The following is a 23728-nucleotide window of genomic DNA, read 5'->3' as shown; positions in this document are numbered from 1 at the left end:
AGAACCCTTTAGAATTACCATTTAGAACAGTAGAAATACCCCTTAGAAACCCCGAGAATTCCTCTTTAGAACCCCTATAATTACTCTTTAGAACCCATTAAAATTACTCTTTAGAACCCATTAGAATTACCCATTAAAACCCTTTAAAATGACCCTTTAGAATAACTCTTTGGAACCTTTCAGAATTACCCATTAGAAGAAGAACCCTTTAGAATTACCATTTAGAACCCATTAGAATTACCCTTTAGCACCCATAGGAATTACCCTTTAGAATGACTCTTTAGAACCCTCTAGAATTACCCTTGAGAACCCTCTAGAATTACCCTTTAGAACCGTCTAGAATTACCCTTTAGAACACCTCTAGAATTACCATTTAGAACCCTTTATAATTACTCTTGAGAACGCATTAGAATGACCCTTTAGAACCCTAAAAAACCCTCCAGAATTAGTTTAGAACCCATTAGAATTGCCCATTAAAACCCTTTAAAATCACCCTTTAGAGTTTAGAATAACTTTAGAAGAAGAACCCTTTAGAATTACCATTTGGAACCCAGTAGAATTACCCTTTAGAACCCTTTACAATTACCCTTTAGCACCCATAGGAATTACCATTTAGAATTACTCTTTAGAATCCTTTAGAAGCCTTTCATCCGCAGCTCAATGGAATACTGCTCTCCCCTCTGGGCTGGTGCTCCTGCCTCACACCTAGCTCGTCTTCACACTGTTGAAACCAAAGCGTTCAGAATCATTGGAATCTCCTGCGATGAAGCTAACTCCGAGGGCCTCTCACTCACTCACCGCAGGCAAGTTGGTGGTCTTTCCGACTTCTACTGGCCTTGCCCCCCCAGCTCTCTCTGGGCTCTGTCCCGCAAATATTCCTACAGGTCACACAAGATCTGCCTGCAACCCTCTTATGGTTAAACTGCCAAAATCAAGACTCTCTGCTCACCTTCACTCCTTCATTCCTCTTTTCTCCCGCCTCTGGAACAAACTCCCTCACTCTCTTCAATCCCACTCCACCCTCCAGGTCTTTAAAACAGCTGTTCACCACCATCTCTTATCTTCCCCCATCCAAAACCTTGATCTTTTCTACCCCCGCTAATTTCACCCCAATTCCACTTTTTTGAAATACCAACTTCTGTCCTGGAAGTCCTTGGTGTCCTTGTGTTTTATACTTCTCCGTCCCCCCCCCCCCCCCTTCCCACGCCTCTTCCCCCCAAGCCCTCTCCCTTCCACACATCTCCCTGCTCTCAAATGTTGTGTTTGTGTGCTTCCCCTTCTCTCCCCATGTTGTCTTCCGCTCCCTCTTTTTATATATTTTGTTTGTCTGGTTGATTTGTTTGTGAAGTAAATGTTAGCTCTTTCACGAGCCTCGATTCAGTATACAAAAAAAACAAAAAAATAAAATAAAATAAAATTATAACCCTTTATAATTACTTTTCAGAACACTTTAGAACACATTAGGAATACCCTTCAGAATTACCCATTAGAACCCATTGGAAATTACCATTTAGAATCCTTTAGAACCCATTAAAATTACCCTTTAGAACCCTTTACAATTATCCTATAGCACCCATAGGAATTACCGTTTATAATTACTCTTTAGAATCCTTTAGAATTACCATTTATAACCCTTTATAATTACTCTTTAGAACACTTTAGAACACATTAGGAATACCCTTCAGAATTACCCATTAGAATCCTTTTGAATTATCCTTTAAAACCCCTTAGAATTACCCTTTTGAATTATCCTTTAAAACCCCTTAGAATTACCCTTTAGAATTACCCTTTAGAACCCATTGGAATTACCATTTAGAATCCTTTAGAACCCATTAAAATTACTCTTTATAACCCATAAGAATTACCCATTAAAACCCTTTAAAATTACCCTTTAGAATAACTCTTTGGAACCTTTCAGAATTCCGGATGGATTGGTAAGGATATATTTTTGTAAGCATGTAAGGAGACGAGATGGGCATATCAAGACGGTGTCTGGAATTTGAACTTTGAATTCCTGCAAAAAAAGGATTTGAATTTTGAAAACGATTTGAATCCCTGCAGAATCCCATTGTGCTTGTAGGTAATTCTAAAGGTAATGTAAATGAAGGGTAATTCTAAAGGGCAACACAGCAATATGGTCTACCTGAGGCCTACCAATGATGCCTGATATGAAGAGAGTGGTGAAATGTATCTTGTATAATGATTGGATCTAAAAATGCTGTTTTACAACTTGAACCTGTTTTGCTCTTAAGATTGACGGGAAGCTTCCATGTGATGTCACACAGGTCGTCATTGCCACCCCTGTGTGCACTTCACCTGGCTTTCCTTGAGCCAGAGACAAATCTGCGCGAGTTTGAGTGGCGTGATTCGCACGGCCACGTTGAAATCCTTCGTCTCTCCGGGATCTCCATCCTCGGTACCTTCCAGCTCCACCAACCTGTGTCCCGAGAAAACCCCAACAAGGCGGCGACTCCACCGTCCTTCACCTGGGTCCCAACGTCTCACGTAGACACCCGAACCGCTTGCTCCCGGACGCGCGTCGCACCTCTGCAGCATCAGCTCAGGGCTTTCCTCTGTCACCGTGCAGAAGCGGTACACCAGTGCGTCGTCACGATCGTCATCGAAGCCAGAGAAATGGATCCTCTTTCCAGGAAGGCTTCCCGCTGAAGGGCTCACGCCGACCTCCAGGTATCGCTGCCTGTGCGGCCGTCGCAGTTCCACCACAGCGTAGTCGAAATTGACGGCCGTGGTGTCGTTTCCATTCGCCTGGATCCATCCCTTGGGGAGCATCGTGCGTCGGGCGCGGCTCCAGCGGAACGACAGCTCAGGTGCATCTCTCCGAGACCGTCCACCTGGCTGACTCCTCAAGAGCGACCGGCTCCTTTTCCGCGCGCGCCTCAGATGCAGAAATCCCACGCGTAAACCTTTGGCTCTGTGCAGGTAACCATGGCCATCATGCAGACAGTGAGCGGCTGTGAGGACGTGCTTTTCGGACACGAGCACACCTGAGCAGCCCGTGGACAGTTTGACGGCCGTGGCAAATGGGTGGCGCAGCACGAACACCTTGTCGGTGATGCTGAAGCGTCCGTCAGATCCATATACCTGTCGTCTGGAACGTCTGGAGGAATCTTTCCTTTTTCCTGTCATCTCTGCTACATCCACCTGTACTTCGGTGCAGGTGCGTGCACCATTGGCATATATGGTTTCATAGCCGTAAACCTCTGAAATGTCAGAGAGGTTTGAATTGGAGACGCACGAGGAAGATGGCGATGCGCAGACGTGCATCGGGATCTTGGGTAACTGGAAGTCGCCATTTGTAGTTTTTAACGAGGCGGAGAAGTCGGCGGGCGGCAGAGAGATTGTGCGGAGCCGTCTTAGATGTGGGAACCCAGGGAGGACATGTTTGGCCGTGGACATATTTCCTGCCACCGCAGTTGGCAGGCACATGATTGTCATCAGGTAGCTGAACCACAGCAAAACCGCTTGTGATGTCATAATGTCTCGTCCACAAACCCTGGGGAAGTGTGTGGGGATTGAAGAGGAGACAGAGACAAAGTTGATAGGTAATCAGAGCTCATTTGTGGTGACGTGTCACAGTGTCATTGGTGTTTTAAAATGGTGGCTTCATCAATACGATGAGGGCTGTTTGACTGTCTGTGTCTCCATTTTTTAATCACAGATGGCCAAACGGATATTCGTCAAACTTTCAGTTTCGTCAGTGTCAGGAAGTGTCTTGGGCAAAAAAACAAAAATAACAAGAAAAAGAGCAATCAGAGATTGCAAACCCTCACCAGGATGTATTTTCAGTGTTTTTTAAGGCTCTTGTGTTAAAACAAATATGGCGGCCGAACCACGTGACCGGTGACGTCATCATTATTTTTTTTCGAAACTTAATTATTCCGAGATTATGCTCAAGAAATTTAATCTTGATCAGATGGAGTTTTGTACTTGTCGAATTATGACGTCATAATGGAGGCACCTATGACATCATCATTAACATATTTTATTCCCCATGGAGAGTTCTTTACAATGAGCCATGTCTAAATTTTTTCTATGCAGCGCTTTCGGATAGAGTTGCAAAGTTTTTCGGTTTTTCCAGGATGGCGGCCGAACCACGTGACCAATGACGTCATCATTATTAATTTTTTTCTCCACCAGTTTATGCCGACATGGCTCTCAAGAAATTTCATCTTGATTGGATGAAGTTTTGTACTTGTCGAATTATGACGTCATACTGGAGGCACCTATGACATCATCATTAACATATTTTATTCCCCATGGAGAGTTCTTTACAATGAGCCATGTCTCAATTTTTCCTATTCAGCGCTTTCAGAGATATAGAGGTGCAAAGTTTTTCGGTTTTTCCAAGATGGCGGCTGAACCACGTGACATATGACGTCATAATTATCCTTAAAACATTCTACAGGTGGAGTTGCACCTATGGTGAGTTTCTCCTATCCTGTCAATCAGACCAACGGTTGTAGAGAAAAATTATATTTATTCTGTGCGGACAAACAAGCAAACAAATGAAAAATCGGTCAGAGACCGAGGACTTGCCGGAATGCACTTTTTTATCTGCCATTTTGGACAAATATGGCGGCGGAACCATGTGACCGATGACGTCATCATTAACGTATTTTATTCCCCATGGAGAGTTCTTTGCAATGAGCCATGTCTCAATTTTTCTATTCAGCACTTTCGGAGATATGGAGGTGCAAAGTTTTTCGGTTTTTCCAATATGGCGGCCGAACCACGTGACCGATGACGTCATCAATTGGGCACAGTCTCTTCCAGGGCAAGACAAATACGTGTGTAAAGTTTGGCGATTCTACATGCAACGGTGTAGACGCAGTGCTGCAAACAGACAGACAAACAGACAGACAGACAAACAGACAGATGAAAAATCGGTCAGAGACCGAGGACTTGCCGGAATGTACTTTTTTATTGGCCATTGAGGACAAATATGGCGGCCGAACCACGTGACCGATGACGTCATCATTAACATATTTTATTCCCCATGGAGAGTTCTTTACAATGAGGCATGTCTCAATTTTTTCTATTCAGCACTTTTGGACACATAGAGGTGCTAAGTTTTTCGGTTTTTCCAAGATGGCGGCCGAACCACGTGACATATGACGTCATCATTAACAAATTTTATTCCCCATGGAGAGTTCTTTACAATGAGCCATGTCTCAATTTTTTCTGTTCAGCACTTTTGGAGATATAGTGGTGCAAAGTTTTGCCGTTTTTCCAAGATGGCGGCCGACCACGTGACATATGACATCATCATTAACATATTTTATTCCCCATGGAGAGTTCTTTACAATGAGCCATGTCTCAATTTTTTCTGTTCAGCACTTTTGGAGATTTCGTGGTGCAAAGTTTTGCCGTTTTTCCAAGATGGCGGCCGACCACGTGACTGATGACGTCATCATTAACATATTTTATTCCCCATGGAGAGTTCTTTACAATGAGCCATGTCTCAATTTTTTCTGTTCAGCACTTTTGGAGATATAGTGGTGCAAAGTTTTGCCGTTTTTCCAAGATGGCGGCCGACCACGTGACATATGACGTCATCATTAACATATTTTATTCCCCATGGAGAGTTCTTTACAATGAGCCATATCTCAATTTTTTCTGTTCAGCACTTTTGGAGATATAGTGGCGCAACGTTTTGCCGTTTTTCCAAGATGGCGACCGAACCACGTGACTGATGACGTCATCATTTACATATTTTATTCCCCATAGAGAGTTCTTTACAATGAGCCATGTCTCAATTTTTTCTGTTCAGTACTTTCGGAGATATAGAGGTGCAAAGTTTTTCGGTTTTTCCAAGATGGCGGCCGAACCACGTCACCGATGACGTCATCAATTGGGCACAGCCTATTCCAGGGCAAGACCAATATGTGTGCAAAGTTTGGCGATTCTACGTGCAACAGTGTAGACGCAGTGCTGCAAACAGACAGACAGACAGATGAAAAATCGGTCAGAGACCGAGGACTTGCCGGAATGTACTTTTTTTAGCCGCCATTTAGGACAAATATGGCGGCCGAACCACGTGACCGATGACGTCATCATTAACATATTTTATTCCCCATGGAGAGTTCTTTACAATGAGCCATGCCTCAATTTTTTCTATTCAGGACTTTTGGAGATGTGGAGGTGCAGAGTTTTTCGGTTTTTCCAAGATGGCGGCCGAACCACGTGACTGATGACGTCATCATTAACATATTTTATTCCCCATGGAGAGTTCTTTACAATGAGCCATGTCTCAATTTTTTCTGTTCAGCACTTTTGGAGATATAGTGGTGCAAAGTTTTGCCGTTTTTCCAAGATGGCGGCCGACCACGTGACATATGACGTCATCATTAACATATTTTATTCCCCATGGAGAGTTCTTTACAATGAGCCATGTCTCAATTTTTTCTGTTCAGGACTTTTGGAGATTTCGTGGTGCAAAGTTTTGCCGTTTTTCCAAGATGGCGGCCGACCACGTGACTGATGACGTCATCATTGACATATTTTATTCCCCATGGAGAGTTCTTTACAATGAGCCATGTCTCAATTTTTTCTGTTCAGCACTTTTGGAGATATAGTGGTGCAAAGTTTTTCGGTTTTTCCAAGATGGCGGCCGACCACGTGACATATGACGTCATCATTAACATATTTTATTCCCCATGGAGAGTTCTTTACAATGATCCAGGTCTCAATTTTTTCTGTTCAGCACTTTTGGAGATATAGTGGCGCAACGTTTTGCCGTTTTTCCAAGATGGCGACCGAACCACGTGACTGATGACGTCATCATTTACATATTTTATTCCCCATGGAGAGTTCTTTACAATGAGCCATGTCTCAATTTTTTCTGTTCAGTACTTTCGGAGATATAGAGGTGCAAAGTTTTTCGGTTTTTCCAAGATGGCGGCCAAACCACGTCACCGATGACGTCATCAATTGGGCACAGTCTATTCCAGGGCAAGACCAATATTTGTGCAAAGTTTGGCGATTCTACGTGCAACGGTGTAGACGCAGTGCTGCAAACAGACAGACAGACAAACAGACAGACAGACAGACAGATGAAAAATCGGTCAGAGACCGAGGACTTGCCGGAATGTACTTTTTTATCGGCCATTTAGAACAAATATGGCGGCCGAACTACGTGATACATGACGTCATCATTAACATATTTTATTCCCCATGGAGAGTTCTTTACAATGAGCCATCTCTCAATTTTTTCCATTCTGCACTTTTGGAGATATAGTGGTTCAAAGTTTTCCCGTTTTTCCAAGATGGCGGCCGACCACGTGACATATGACGTCATCATTAACATATTTTATTCCCCATGGAGAGTTCTTTACAATGAGCCATGTCTCAATTTTTTCTGTTCAGCACTTTGGGAGATTTCGTGGTGCAAAGTTTTGCCGTTTTTCCAAGATGGCGGCCGACCACGTGACATATGACATCATTAACATATTTTATTCCCCATGGAGAGTTCTTTACAATGAGCCATGTCTCAATTTTTTCTATTCAGCACTTTTGGAGATATAGTGGTGCAAAGTTTTTCGGGTTTTCCAAGATGGCGACCGAACTACGTGACTGATGACGTCATCATTAACATATTTTATTCCCCATGGAGAGTTCTTTACAATGAGCCATGTCTCAATTTTTTCTGTTCAGCACTTTTGGAGATATAGTGGTGCAAAGTTTTGCCGTTTTTCCAAGATGGCGGCCGAACCACGTGACCTATGACGTCATCATTAACATGTTTTATTCCCAATGGAGAGTTCTTTACAATGAGCCATGGCTCAATTTTTTCTGTTCAGCACTGAGATATCGAGGTGCAAAATTTTTCGGTTTTTCCAAGATGGCGGCCGAACCACGTGACTGATGACGTCATCATTTGGGCACAGTATATTAGAGGGCAAGACCAATATGTGTGCCAAGTTTGGCGATTCTACGTGCAACGGTGTAGACGTAGTGCTGCAAACAGACAAACAGACAAACAGACAAATGAAAAATCGGTCAGAGACCGAGGACTTGCCGGAATGTACTTTTTTGTTGGCCATTTAGGACAAATATGGCGGCCGAACCACGTGACCGATGACGTCATCATTAACATATTTTATTCCCCATGGAGAGTTCTTTTCAATGAGCCATGTCTCAATTTTTTCTATTCAGCACTTTCGGAGATGTGGAGGTTTCGGTTTTTCCAAGATGGCGGCCGAACCATGTGACATATGATGTCATCATTAACAAATTTTATTCCCCATGGAGAGGTCTTTCCAATGAGCCATGTCTCAATTTTTTCTGTTCAGCACTTTTGGAGATATAGTGGTGCAAAGTTTTGCCATTTTTCCAAGATGGCGGCCGACCACGTGACATATGACATCATTAACATATTTTATTCCCCATGGAGAGTTTTTTACAATGAGCCATGTCTCAATTTTTTCTGTTCAGCACTTTTGGAGATTTTGTAGTGCAAAGTTTTGCGGTTTTTCCAAGATGGCGGCCGACCACGTGACTGATGACGTCATCATTAACATATTTTATTCCCCATGTGGAGTTCTTTACAATGAGCCATGTCTCAATTTTTTCTGTTCAGCACTTTTGGCGATATAGTGGTGCAAAGTTTTGCCGTTTTTCCAAGATGGCGGCCGACCACGTGACATATGACGTCATCATTAACATATTTTATTCCGCATGGAGAGTTCTTTACAATGAGCCATGTCTCAATTTTTTCTGTTCAGCACTTTTGGAGATATCGTGGCGCAACGTTTTGCCGTTTTTCCAAGATGGCGACCGAACGACGTGACTGATGACATCATCATTTGGGCACAGTCTATTCCAGGGCAAGACCAATATGTGTGCAAAGTTTGGCGATTCTCCGTGCAACGGTGTAGACGCAGTGCTGCAAACAGACAAACAGACAAACAGACAAACAGACAAATGAAAAATCGGTCAGAGACCGAGGACTTGCCGGAATGTACTCTTTTATCGGCCATTTAAGACAAATATGGCGTCCGAACCACGTGATAGATGACGTCATCATTAACATATATTATTCCCCATGGAGAGTTCTTTACAAAGAGCCATGTCTCAACTTTTTCTATTCAGCACTTTTGGAGATATGGAGGTGCTACGTTTTTCGGTTTTTCCAAGATGGCAGCCGAACCACGTGACCTATGATGTCATCATTAACATATTTTATTCCCCATGGAGAGTTCTTTACAATGAGCCATGTCTCAATTTTTTCTATTCAGCACTTTCAGAGATATGGAGGTGCACAATTTTTCGGTTTTTCCAAGATGGCGGCCGAACCACGTGACATATGACGTCATCATTAACATATTTTATTCCCCATTGAGAGTTCTTTACAATGAGCCATGTCGCAATTTTTTCCATTCTGCACTTTTGGAGATATAGTGGTGCAAAGTTTTCCCATTTTTCCAAGATGGCGGCCGAACCACGTGACCGATGGCGTCATCATTAACATATTTTATTCCCCATGGAGAGTTCTTTACAATGAGCCATGTCTCAATTTTTTCTGTTCAGCACTTTTGGAGATTTTGTGGTGCAAAGTTTTGCCGTTTTTCCAAGATGGCGGCCGACCACGTGACTGATGACGTCATCATTAACATATTTTATTCCCCATGGAGAGTTCTTTACAATGAGCCATGTCTCAATTATTTCTGTTCAGCACTTTTGGAGATATAGTGGTGCAAAGTTTTGCCGTTTTTCCAAGATGGCGGCCGACCACGTGACATATGATGGCATCATTAACATATTTTATTCCCCATGGAGAGTTCTTTCCAATGAGCCATGTCTCAATTTTTTCTGTTCAGCACTTTTGGAGATATAGTGGCGCAACGTTTTGCCGTTTTTCCAAGATGGCGACCGAACCACGTGACTGATGACGTCATCATTTACATATTTTATTCCCCATGGAGAGTTCTTTCCAATGAGCCATGTCTCAATTTTTTCTGTTCAGCACTTTTGGAGATATAGTGGCGCAACCTTTTTGCCGTTTTTCCAAGATGGCGACCGAACCACGTGACTGATGACGTCATCATTTACATATTTTATTCCGCATGGAGAGTTCTTTCCAATGAGCCATGTCTCAATTTTTTCTGTTCAGTACTTTCGGAGATATAGAGGTGCAAATTTATTCGGTTTTTCCAAGATGGCGGCCGAACCACGTCACCGATGACGTCATCATTGAGGCACAGTATATTAGAGGGCAAGACCATTATGTGTGCAAAGTTTGGCGATTCTCCGTGCAACGGTGTAGACGCAGTGCTGCAAACAGACAAACAGACAGACAAACAGACAGACAAACAGACAGACAGACAAACAAACGAACAGATCAACATACTTGCCGGAAAAAAATTTCCGGCAAGTAACGAACAGATCAACATACTTGCCGGAAAATTTTTCCGGCAAGTAATGAAAAATCGGTCAGAGACCGAGGACTTGCCGGAATGTACTTTTTTATCGGCCATTTAGGCCAAATATGGCGGCCGAACCATGTGACCGATGACGTCATCATTAACATATATTATTCCCCATGGAGAGTTCTTTACAATGAGTCATGTCTCAATTTTTTCTATTCAGCACTTTCGGAGATATGGAGGTGCTAGGTTTTTCCAAGATGGCGGCTAACCCACGTGACCGATGACGTCATTATTAACATATTTTATTCCCCATGGAGAGTTCATTACAATGAGCCATGTCTCAATTTTTTCTATTCAGCACTTTCGGAGATATGGAGGTGCTAGGTTTTTCCAAGATGGCGGCTAAACCACGTGACCGATGACGTTATTATTAACATATTGTATTCCCCATGGAGAGTTCTTTACAATGAGTCATGTCTCAATTTTTTCTATTCAGCACTTTCAGAGATATGGAGGTGTTAGGTTTTTCGGTTTTTCCAAGATGGCGGCCGAACCACGTGACATATGACGTCATCATTAACAAATTTTATTCCCCATGGAGAGTTCTTTACAATGAGCCATGTCTCAATTTTTTCTGTTCAGCACTTTTGGAGATATAGTGGTGCAAATTTTTTGCCGTTTTTCCAAGATGGCGGCCGACCACGTGACATATGACATCATCATTTACATATTTTATTCCCCATGGAGAGTTCTTTACAATGAGCCATGTCTCAATTTTTTCTGTTCAGCACTTTCGGAGATATAGAGGTGCAAAGTTTTTCCAAGATGGCGGCCGAACCACGTGACTGATGACGTCATCATTAACATATTTGATTCCCCATGGAGAGTTCTTTACAATGAGCCATGTCTCAATTTTTTTGGTTCAGTACTTTTGGAGATATGGAGGTGCAAATTTTTTCGGTTTTTCCAAGATGGCGGCCGAACCACGCGACTGATGACGTCATCATTAACATCTTTTATTCCCCATGGAGAGTTCTTCACAATGAGCCATGTCTCAATTTTTTCTGTTCAGCACTTTGAGATATCGAGGTGCAAATTTTTTCGGTTTTTCCAAGATGGCGGCCGAACCACGTGACCGATGACGTCATCATTTGGGCACAGTATATTAGAGGGCAAGACCAATATGTGTGCTAAGTTTGGCGATTCTACGTGCAACGGTGTAGACGCAGTGCTGCAAACAGACAAACAGACAAACAGACAAACAGACAAATGAAAAATCGGTCAGAGACCGAGGACTTGCCGGAATTTACTTTTTTATCGGCCATTTAGGACAAATATGGCGGCCGAACCACGTGACCGATGATGTCATCATGAACATATTTTATTCCCCATGGAGAGTTCTTTACAATGAGCCATGTCTCAATTTTTTATATTGAGCATTTTTGGAGATATGGAGGTGCAACGTTTTTCGGTTTTTCCAAGATGGCGGCTGAACCACGTGACCTATGACGCCATCATTAACATATTTTATTCCCCATGGAGAGTTCTTTACAATGAGTCACGTCTCAATTTTTTCTATTCAGCACTTTGGGAGATATGGAGGTGGTAGGATTTTCGGTTTTTCCAAGATGGCGGCCGAACTACGTAACTGATGACGTCATCATTAACATATTTTATTCCCCATCAAGAGTTCTTTACAATGAGCCATGTCTCAATTTTTTCTATTCAGTACTTTCAGAGATATGGAGGTGCAAAGTTTTTAGGTTTTTCCAAGATGGCGGCCGAACCACGTGACTGATGACGTCATCATTAACATATTTTATTCCCCATGGAGAGTTCTTTACAATGAGCCATGTCTCAATTTTTTCTGTTCAGCACTTTCGGAGATATAGAGTTGCAAACTTTTTCCAAGATGGCGGCCGAACCACGTGACCAATGACGTCATCACTAACATTTTATTCCCCATGGAGAGTTCTTTACAATGAGCCATGTCTCAATTTTTTCTGTTCAGCACTTTTGGAGATATAGTGGTGCAAATTTTTGCCGTTTTTCCAAGATGGCGGCCGACCACGTGACATATGACGTCATCATTAACATATTTTATTCCCCATGGAGAGTTCTTTACAATGAGCCATGTCTCAATTTTTTCTGTTCAGTACTTTCGGAGATATAGAGGTGCAAATTTATTCGGTTTATCCAAGATGGCGGCCGAACCACGTCACTGATGACGTCATCATTGAGGCACAGTATATTAGAGGGCAAGACCATTATGTGTGCAAAGTTTGGCGATTCTCCGTGCAACGGTGTAGACGCAGTGCTGCAAACAGACAAACAGACAGACAAACAGACAGACAAACAGACAGACAGACAAACAAACGAACAGATCAACATACTTGCCGGAAAATTTTTCCGGCAAGTAACAAACGAACAGATCAACATACTTGCCGGAATCTTTTCCGGCAAGTAATGAAAAATCGGTCAGAGACCGAGGACTTGCCGGAATGTACTTTTTTATTGGCCATTTAGAACAAATATGGCGGCCGAACTACGTGATACATGACGTCATCATTAACATATTTTATTCCCCATGGAGAGTTCTTTACAATGAGCCATGTCTCAATTTTTTCTGTTCAGCACTTTTGGAGATATAGTGGTGCAAAGTTTTGCCGTTTTTCCAAGATGGCGGCCGACCACGTGACATATGACATCATCATTAACATATTTTATTCCCCATGGAGAGTTCTTTACAATGAGCCATGTCTCAATTTTTTCTGGTCAGCACTTTTGGAGATTTTGTGGTGCAAAGTTTTGCCGTTTTTACAAGATGGCAGCCGACCACGTGACTGATGACGTCATCATTAACATATTTTATTCCCCATGGAGAGTTCTTTACAATGAGCCATGTCTCAATTTTTTCTGTTCAGCACTTTTGGAGATATAGTGGTGCAAAGTTTTGCCGTTTTTCCAAGATGGCGGCCGACCACGTGACATATGACGTCATCAGTAACATATTTTATTCCCCATGGAGAGTTCTTTACAATGAGCCATGTCTCAATTTTTTCTGTACAGTACTTTTGGAGATATCGTGGCGCAAAGTTTTTCGGTTTTTCCAAGATGGCGACCGAACCACGTGACTGCTGACGTCATCATTTACATATTTTATTCCCCATGGAGAGTTCTTCACAATGAGCCATGTCTCAATTTTGTCTGTTCAGTACTTTCGGAGATATAGAGGTGCAAAGTTTTTCGGTTTTTCCAAGATGGCGGCCGAACCACGTCACCGATGACGTCATCAATTGGGCACAGTCTATTCCAGGGCAAGATCAATATGTGTGCAAAGTTTGGCGATTCTACGTGCAACGGTGTAGACGCAGTGCTGCAAACAGACAGACAGACAGACAAACAGACAAACAGATGAAAAATCGGTCAGAGACCGAGGACTTGCCGGAATGTACTTTTTTGTTGTCCATTTCGGACAAATATGGCGGCCGAACCACGTGACCGATGACGTCATCATTAACATATTTTATTCCCCATGGAGAGTTCTTTCCAATGAGCCATGTCTCAATTTTTTCTATTCAGCACTTTCGGAGATATGGAGGTGCAAAATTTTTCCGTTTTTCCAAGATGGCGGCCGCACCACGTGACCAATGACGTCATCATTAACATGTTTTATTCCCCATGGAGAGTTCTTTACAATGAGCCATGTCTCAATTTTTTCTATTCAGCACTTCCGGAGATATTGAGGAGCAAAGTTTTTCGGTTTTTCCAAGATGGCGGTCGAAACACGTGACCGATGACGTCATAAATTGGGCACAGTCTATTCCAGGGCAAGACGAATATGTGTGCAAAGTTTGGCGATTCTCCGTGCAACGGTGTAGACGCAGTGCTGCAAACAGACAGACAGACAAACAGACAGACAAACAAACGAACAGATCAACATACTTGCCGGAATCTTTTCCGGCAAGTAACGAACAGCTCAACATACTTGCTGGAAAAATTTTTCCGGCAAGTAATGAAAAATCGGTCAGAGACCGAGGACTTGCCGGAATGTACTTTTTTGTTGGCCATTTAGGACAAATATGGCGGCCGAACCACGTGACCGATGACGTCATCATTAACATATTTTATTCCCCATGGAGAGTTCTTTTCAATGAGCCATGTCTCAATTTTTTCTATTCAGCACTTTCGGAGATGTGGAGGTTTCGGTTTTTCCAAGATGGCGGCCGAACCATGTGACATATGATGTCATCATTAACAAATTTTATTCCCCATGGAGAGGTCTTTCCAATGAGCCATGTCTCAATTTTTTCTGTTCAGCACTTTTGGAGATATAGTGGTGCAAAGTTTTGCCATTTTTCCAAGATGGCGGCCGACCACGTGACATATGACATCATTAACATATTTTATTCCCCATGGAGAGTTTTTTACAATGAGCCATGTCTCAATTTTTTCTGTTCAGCACTTTTGGAGATTTTGTAGTGCAAAGTTTTGCGGTTTTTCCAAGATGGCGGCCGACCACGTGACTGATGACGTCATCATTAACATATTTTATTCCCCATGTGGAGTTCTTTACAATGAGCCATGTCTCAATTTTTTCTGTTCAGCACTTTTGGCGATATAGTGGTGCAAAGTTTTGCCGTTTTTCCAAGATGGCGGCCGACCACGTGACATATGACGTCATCATTAACATATTTTATTCCGCATGGAGAGTTCTTTACAATGAGCCATGTCTCAATTTTTTCTGTTCAGCACTTTTGGAGATATCGTGGCGCAACGTTTTGCCGTTTTTCCAAGATGGCGACCGAACGACGTGACTGATGACATCATCATTTGGGCACAGTCTATTCCAGGGCAAGACCAATATGTGTGCAAAGTTTGGCGATTCTCCGTGCAACGGTGTAGACGCAGTGCTGCAAACAGACAAACAGACAAACAGACAAACAGACAAACGAACAGATCAACATACTTGCCGGAAAATTTTTCCGGCAAGTAACGAACAGATCAACATACTTGCCGGAAAATTTTTCCGGCAAGTAACAAACGAACAGATCAACATACTTGACGGAATCTTTTCCGGCAAGTAACAAACGAACAGATCAACATTCTTGCCGGAATTTTTTCCGGCAAGTAACAAATGAAAAATCGGTCAGAGACCGAGGACTTGCCGGAATGTACTTTTTTATCCGCCATTTAGGACAAATATGGCGGCCGAACCACGTGACCGATGACGTCATCATTAACATATTTTATTCCCCATGGAGAGTTCTTTACAATGAGCCATGCCTCAATTTTTTCTATTCAGGACTTTTGGAGATGTGGAGGTGCAGAGTTTTTCGGTTTTTCCAAGATGGCGGCCGAACCACGTGACTGATGACGTCATCATTAACATATTTTATTCCCCATGGAGAGTTCTTTACAATGAGCCATGTCTCAATTTTTTCTGTTCAGCACTTTTGGAGATATAGTGGTGCAAAGTTTTGCCGTTTTTCCAAGATGGCGGCCGACCACGTGACATATGACATCATCATTAACATATTTTATTCCCCATGGAGAGTTCTTTACAATGAGCCATGTCTCAATTTTTTCTGTTCAGGACTTTTGGAGATTTCGTGGTGCAAAGTTTTGCCGTTTTTCCAAGATGGCGGCCGACCACGTGACTGATGACGTCATCATTGACATATTTTATTCCCCATGGAGAGTTCTTTACAATGAGCCATGTCTCAATTTTTTCTGTTCAGCACTTTTGGAGATATAGTGGCGCAACGTTTTGCCGTTTTTCCAAGATGGCGACCGAACCACGTGACTGATGACGTCATCATTTACATATTTTATTCCCCATGGAGAGTTCTTTACAATGAGCCATGTCTCAATTTTTTCTGTTCAGTACTTTCGGAGATATAGAGGTGCAAAGTTTTTCGGTTTTTCCAAGATGGCGGCCAAACCACGTCACCGATGACGTCATCAATTGGGCACAGTCTATTCCAGGGCAAGACCAATATTTGTGCAAAGTTTGGCGATTCTACGTGCAACGGTGTAGACGCAGTGCTGCAAACAGACAGACAGACAAACAGACAGACAGACAGACAGACAGACAAACAAACGAACAGATCAACATACTTGCCGGAATCTTTTCCGGCAAGTAACAAACGGACCCAAATGCAATACCCTTTCTTCTGGCGGGGGTAAAAATTGATTTCTTCAAAATTCCAACATGATTAGAACATCACCGGATAATGCCGGGTACCCCTTCTACTTGATTATAAAAGCATCTCCATTTCAGACAAAATACCTGCACCTGCTCATAAAAAAAACAAAAACATTTTTACGAGGAAGATTCTAAGGATCTCATTCTGATTTACCAACAATACACCAAAACTACTGAGCTAGGAATTGGGTTGCATTGAGTGATCGGGGGTTGAATGACGTCACCATCTCTTAGCAACAACGTGGTACTTTGTATCGTCAATGTCCGATGATCAATGGTAACTGCAATCAAGAGCAACGTAAACGAATTTTTATTATCATTATTTTTTGTGAACGAATAATTTTTTCATCGTCACACAATTTTACCCAGTGCCAATTACACCACCCCATCTAACACTTTACATTAGTTATCCATGCCTGTTGCTTGTGTCCATTATAACGTCCTTAAAAACAGTGAGTTTCCTGTTCGGAATGATTTTGAAAGGGAGGCAGACAGAGTAAAGATGATCTTCCCCCTCTCTGTATGTGCGCGATCGGAGCAAGATCAGAGACCAAGTTCGGATAATGAGAAAACTTGTCTTCCGATTCGTGTTCAAAATGTAACATTAGTTTGAAATAGATTGTTCCACGATCATAAACTGAGGATCGCAAATGGATGATCATAACCTGATGATCATAAATGGACGATCATAAACAGATGATCATGACCTGACAATCATAAACTGATGATCATAAACTGATAATCATAAACTGACGATCATAAACTGACGATCATAAACTGACAATCATAAACTGACGATCATAAACTGACGATCATAAACTGACGATCATAAACTGACGATCATAAACTGATAATCATAAACTGATAATCATAAACTGACAATCATAAACTGACAATCATAAACTGACGATCATAAACTGACGATCATAAACTGACGATCATAAACTGACGATCATAAACTGACGATCATAAACTGACAATCATAAACTGACAATCATAAACTGACAATCATAAACTGACGATCATAAACTGACAATCATAAACTGACGATCATAAACTGACAATCATAAACTGACAATCATAAACTGACGATCATAAACTGACAATCATAAACTGACAATCATAAACTGACGATCATAAACTGACGATCATAAACTGACGATCATAAACTGACAATCATAAACTGACGATCATAAACTGACGATCATAAACTGACGATCATAAACTGATAATCATAAACTGACGATCATAAACTGACGATCATAAACTGACGATCATAAACTGACGATCATAAACTGACAATCATAAACTGACAATCATAAACTGACGATCATAAACTGACGATCATAAACTGACAATCATAAACTGACGATCATAAACTGACGATCATAAACTGATAATCATAAACTGACAATCATAAACTGACGATCATAAACTGACGATCATAAACTGACAATCATAAACTGACAATCATAAACTGACGATCATAAACTGATAATCATAAACTGACGATCATAAACTGACAATCATAAACTGACAATCATAAACTGACGATCATAAACTGACGATCATAAACTGACGATCATAAACTGACAATCATAAACTGACAATCATAAACTGACGATCATAAACTGATAATCATAAACTGACGATCATAAACTGACAATCATAAACTGACGATCATAAACTGACAATCATAAACTGACGATCATAAAGTGACAATCATAAACTGACGATCATGACCTGACAATCATAAACTGACGATCATGACCTGACAATCATAAACTGACGATCATAAACTGACAATCATAAACTGACGATCATAAACTGACAATCATAAACTGACGATCATAAACTGACAATCATAAACTGACGATCATAAACTGACAATCATAAACAGATGATCATGACCTGACAATCATAAACTGACGATCATAAACTGACAATCATAAACTGACGATCATAAACTGACAATCATAAACTGACGATCATAAACTGATAATCATAAACTGACGATCATAAACTGACAATCATAAACTGACGATCATAAACTGACGATCATAAACTGACGATCATAAACTGACAATCATAAACAGATGATCATGACCTGACAATCATAAACTGACGATCATAAACTGACAATCATAAACTGACGATCATAAACTGACAATCATAAACTGACGATCATAAACTGATAATCATAAACTGACGATCATAAACTGACAATCATAAACTGACGATCATAAACTGACAATCATAAACTGACGATCATAAACTGACAATCATAAACTGACGATCATAAACTGACAATCATAAACAGATGATCATGACCTGACAATCATAAACTGACGATCATAAACTGACAATCATAAACTGACGATCATAAACTGACAATCATAAACTGACGATCATAAACTGACGATCATAAACTGACAATCATAAACTGACAATCATAAACTGACGATCATAAACTGATAATCATAAACTGACGATCATAAACTGACAATCATAAACTGACGATCATAAACTGACAATCATAAACTGACGATCATAAACTGACAATCATAAACTGACGATCATAAACTGACAATCATAAACAGATGATCATGACCTGACAATCATAAACTGACGATCATAAACTGACGATCATAAACTGACAATCATAAACTGACGATCATAAACTGACAATCATAAACTGACGATCATAAACTGACAATCATAAACAGATGATCATGACCTGACAATCATAAACTGACGATCATAAACTGACAATCATAAACTGACGATCATAAACTGACAATCATAAACTGACAATCATAAACTGACGATCATAAACTGACAATCATAAACAGATGATCATGACCTGACAATCATAAACTGATGATCATAAACTGACGATCATAAACAGATGATCATAAACTGACGATCATAAACAGATGATCATGACCTGACAATCATAAACTGATGATCATAAACTGACGATCATAAACAGATGATCATAAACAGATGATCATAAACTGACAATCATAAACTGACGATCATAAACTGACAATCATAACCTGACGATCATAAACTGACGATCATAAACTGACGATCATAAACTGACAATCATAAACTGACGATCATAAACTGACAATCATAAACTGACGATCATAAACTGACAATCATAAACTGACGATCATAAACTGACAATCATAAACTGACGATCATGACCTGACAATCATAAACTGACAATCATAAACAGATGATCATGACCTGACAATCAAAAACTGATGATCATGACCTGACTATCATAAACTGACGATCATGACCTGACAATCATAAACTGACGATCATAAATGGACGATCATAAACAGATGATCATGACCTGACAATCATAAACAGATGATCATGACCTGACAATCATAAACTGATGATCATAAACTGACAGTCATAAACTGACGATCATAAACTGACAATCATAAACTGACGATCATAAATGGACGATCATAAACAGATGATCATGACCTGACAATCATAAACAGATGATCATGACCTGACAATCATAAACTGATGATCATAAACTGACAATCATAAACTGACGATCATAAACTGACGATCATAAATGGATGACATAAACTGATGATCATAAACTGACAATCATAAATGGATGACCATAAACAAACGATCATAAACGGATGATCATAACCTGACAGTCATAAACGAATGATCATAAACAAACGATCATAAACGGATGATCATAACCTGACCATCATAAATTGATGATCATAACCTGTCAATCATAAACGGACGATTATAAACGGACAATCATAAACGGACGATCATAACTTGACGATCATATCCGAACGATCATAACCGGACGATCATAAATGGACGATCGTAACCTGACGATCATAAACTGAGGATCTTAAATGGGCGATCATAACCTGACGATCATAAACGGACAATCATAAACGGACAATCATAAACGGACGATCATAACCTGACTATCATAAAGTGAGGATCATAACTTGACGATCATAACTTGACGATCATAACCGGACGATCATATCGGAACGATCATAACCGGACGATCATAAACGGACAATCATAAACGGACAATCATAAACGGACGATCATAACCTGACTATCATAAAGTGAGGATCATAAATGGGCGATCATAAACGGACAATCATAAACGGACAATCATAAACGGACGATCATAACCTAACGATCATAACCTGACTATCATAAACTGAGGATCATAAATGGGCGATCATAAACTGACGATCAAAACCTGTCAATCATAAACTGACGATCAAAACCTGTCAATCATAAACTGACGATCATAATCTGACATCATAAATGGACGATCATAACCTGTCAATCATAAACTGACGATCATAACCTGACGATCATAAACGGATGATCATAATCAGACGATCATAAGCTGAAGATCATAAACTGATGATCATAATCAGACGATCATAAGCTGAAGATCATAAACTGATGATCATAATCAGACGATCATAAGCTGAAGATCATAAACTGATGATCATAATCAGACGATCATAAGCTGAAGATCATAAACGGATGATCATAATCAGACGATCATAAGCTGAAGATCATAAACTGATGATCATAATCAGACGATCATAAGCTGAAGATCATAAACTGATGATCATAATAATCAGACGATCATAAACTGAAGATCATAAACTTATGATCATAATCAGACGAACATAAACTGAAGATCATAAACTGATGATCATAGACTGAAGATCAGAAACTGATGATCATAATCAGACGATCATAAACTGATGATCATAATTAAGATCATAAACTGATTATCATAATCAGACGATCATAAACTGATTATCATAATCAGACGATCATAAACTGATTATCATAATCAGACGATCATACACTTAAGATCATAAACTGATTATCATAATCAGACGATCATAAACTGAAGATCATAAACTGATGATCATAATCAGACGATCATAAACTGATGATCATAATCAGACGATCAGAAACTGAAGATCATAAACGAATCGGACAGACGGGCATGAATGAACTCCCCGTTTTTCGCTGCGTCCGCCGGGTAATGACGGACACATTGAGCGATTATTGAAATTGAGCGATTGTTATTGAAATTATACAGCGAAATTAATTACTATTATGGATGCCTGGCTCACAGTGTCCATTTGTATAGTTTTAATTATAAATCTCATAATAATAACTATTGTTATTATTATTACCATGCACAGAGAGACAATCCCACAAGTGGACATTCTGATTGATTTAAATCGTCATTTAAAACGAGTCCAGGTCCTCAATAACGATTTATGTAATAATTATATCGATTGACCGTTGACGGGTCGTGTGAGATCATGGTGGATCAAAGCTGTGCATGCATGGATACACCTGTTGCCCTCACCTGCGCGACATGAACTGTCCTGCGGAGCGACGAAGGGTACGCTCGGTGGATCCGCTCGGAGGGTCTGCTTGGAGGGTCTGCTCGGAGGGTCTGCTAGGAGGGCCCGCTCGGAGGGTCTGCTAGGAGGATCCGCTCGGAGGGTCTGCTAGGAGGGTCCGCTCGGAGGGTCTGCTAGGAGGATCCGCTCGGAGGGTCTGCTAGGAGGGTCCGCCCGGAGGGTCTGCTAGGAGGATCCGCTCGGAGGGTCTGCTAGGAGGATCCGCTCGGAGGGTCTGCTAGGATCCGCTTGGAGGGTCTGCTAGGAGGATCCGCTCGGAGGGTCTGCTCGGAGCATCCGCTCGGAGGGTCTGCTAGGAGGGTCAGCTCGGAGGGTCTGTTAAGAGGGTCAGCTCGGAGGGTCCGCTAGGAGGGTCAGCTCGGAGGCTCCGCTAGGAGTGTCAGCTCGGAGGATCTGCTAGGAGGATCAGCTAGGAGGGTCCGCTCGGAGGGTCTGCTAGGAGGGTCAGCTCGGAGGGTCCGCTAGGAGGATCAGCTCGGAGGGTCACCTAGGAGGGTTCGCTCGGAGGGTCTGCTAGGAGGGTCAGCTCGGAGGGTCTGCTCGGAAGGTCTGCTAGGAGGGTCCGCTCGGAGGGTCCGTGCGCGTGTCCAGTGGGGTCCAGGATAGTCGCTCCCCTCACTCATCCACAGGCACAGACAGACACGCCTACTTTGCTCTGAACCTCCTCCATCTACAAACCACACCCACTCCTCCCTCCAGTTTCTTGACATCTCTGTCGCGACCCTTCCCAACCCTTTCCCACAGATTAGCGGTATTCCAACCGGTACGCTTCATAACAGGTGTTGGGGGATGGGTGGGGTATAAAGGTTATTTGTTTCGGGGATCCATGGTGGTCACCCTCCCCATCCCCATCGCAGATGCCGGTAAAAGTTCCACGTACAGATCTGAGGAATGACGGATCATGTACAAATTCCACGTTGGAGTTCGGGTGCTTATGGGGCCAGCATTAAGGCCTGCCTTTTTTACTAGAAAAAAGGTAAAAAGTCAAACATTTGAACAGCCTTGGACGTGCACCTTGACCCCATGGTCAAGGCACAACGTCAACAAGGCTGTCCCAATAACAATACACATGCGCCTCAACCCCAAGGTGAAGCACATGGTCATTCAAACGCATGCATCATGCCCCCGAAGGGCCACAATGCATGGTCATACAATTGAGACCACTCCTCTTAATAGGAGTGAGACCCCTTAATCCACCAGCAGGGCATTACTCCTGCCGGGTACAATTTTGCAGGCTTGTTCGTCGTCACAGGACGGCACACTGCAAATTGTTTTGGAGTTGGAGTTCGGACACCGCTAGTGACGTCACTACCAAGCGGTATCCTATAATTAGCACTCCATGGACTTTATGATCGTGCCATATGGTAAAAAGTAATAGTATTTACTGGTGTAAATCACGGTATGCATAGATCAGATTCAAAGCCGCCATTTTTCATAAACACCTTAATTCACCAAAGAGCGAACGAGGGAGGAATTGTTATTGAGCCGAAGGGAAAAGTGTCCTTAGGGATAATTAACTACTGAATGAAAGGTCTTGGAGGTGTTAAAATCCCTTCGATTCATTTTCTTTCCCTTCCTCTGTGATACAGTTATTACAGTAACTGGGTTGTTCGCGCCAACAAGTTGTGCCAACAATTCTCCGACAGGTCACA

General features: G+C 41.7%; 1 protein-coding gene across 1 annotated transcript; it reads right to left on the bottom strand.

The window, feature by feature from the left end:
- Positions 1–1239: 1239 nt before the first annotated feature.
- Positions 1240–22136, bottom strand: LOC137428252 (serine protease 23-like). Its single transcript, XM_068118186.2, has 2 exons — positions 22019–22136; positions 1240–3514 (listed from the first exon to the last, which is right to left on the bottom strand). Exons 1-2 carry the CDS (start codon positions 22027–22029, stop codon positions 2290–2292), a joined length of 1236 nt encoding a protein of 411 aa, XP_067974287.2. The 5' UTR covers positions 22030–22136; the 3' UTR covers positions 1240–2289.
- Between the last annotated feature and the right edge of the window lie 1592 nt (positions 22137–23728).

This window comes from Myxine glutinosa, chromosome 5 (genome assembly GCF_964187855.1).
Source record: "Myxine glutinosa chromosome 5, kmMyxGlut1.1, whole genome shotgun sequence".
NCBI lineage: Eukaryota > Metazoa > Chordata > Myxini > Myxiniformes > Myxinidae > Myxine > Myxine glutinosa.
The sequence above is the reverse complement of the archived record's forward strand: the minus strand, read 5'-3'. Positions and strand labels throughout refer to the sequence as shown.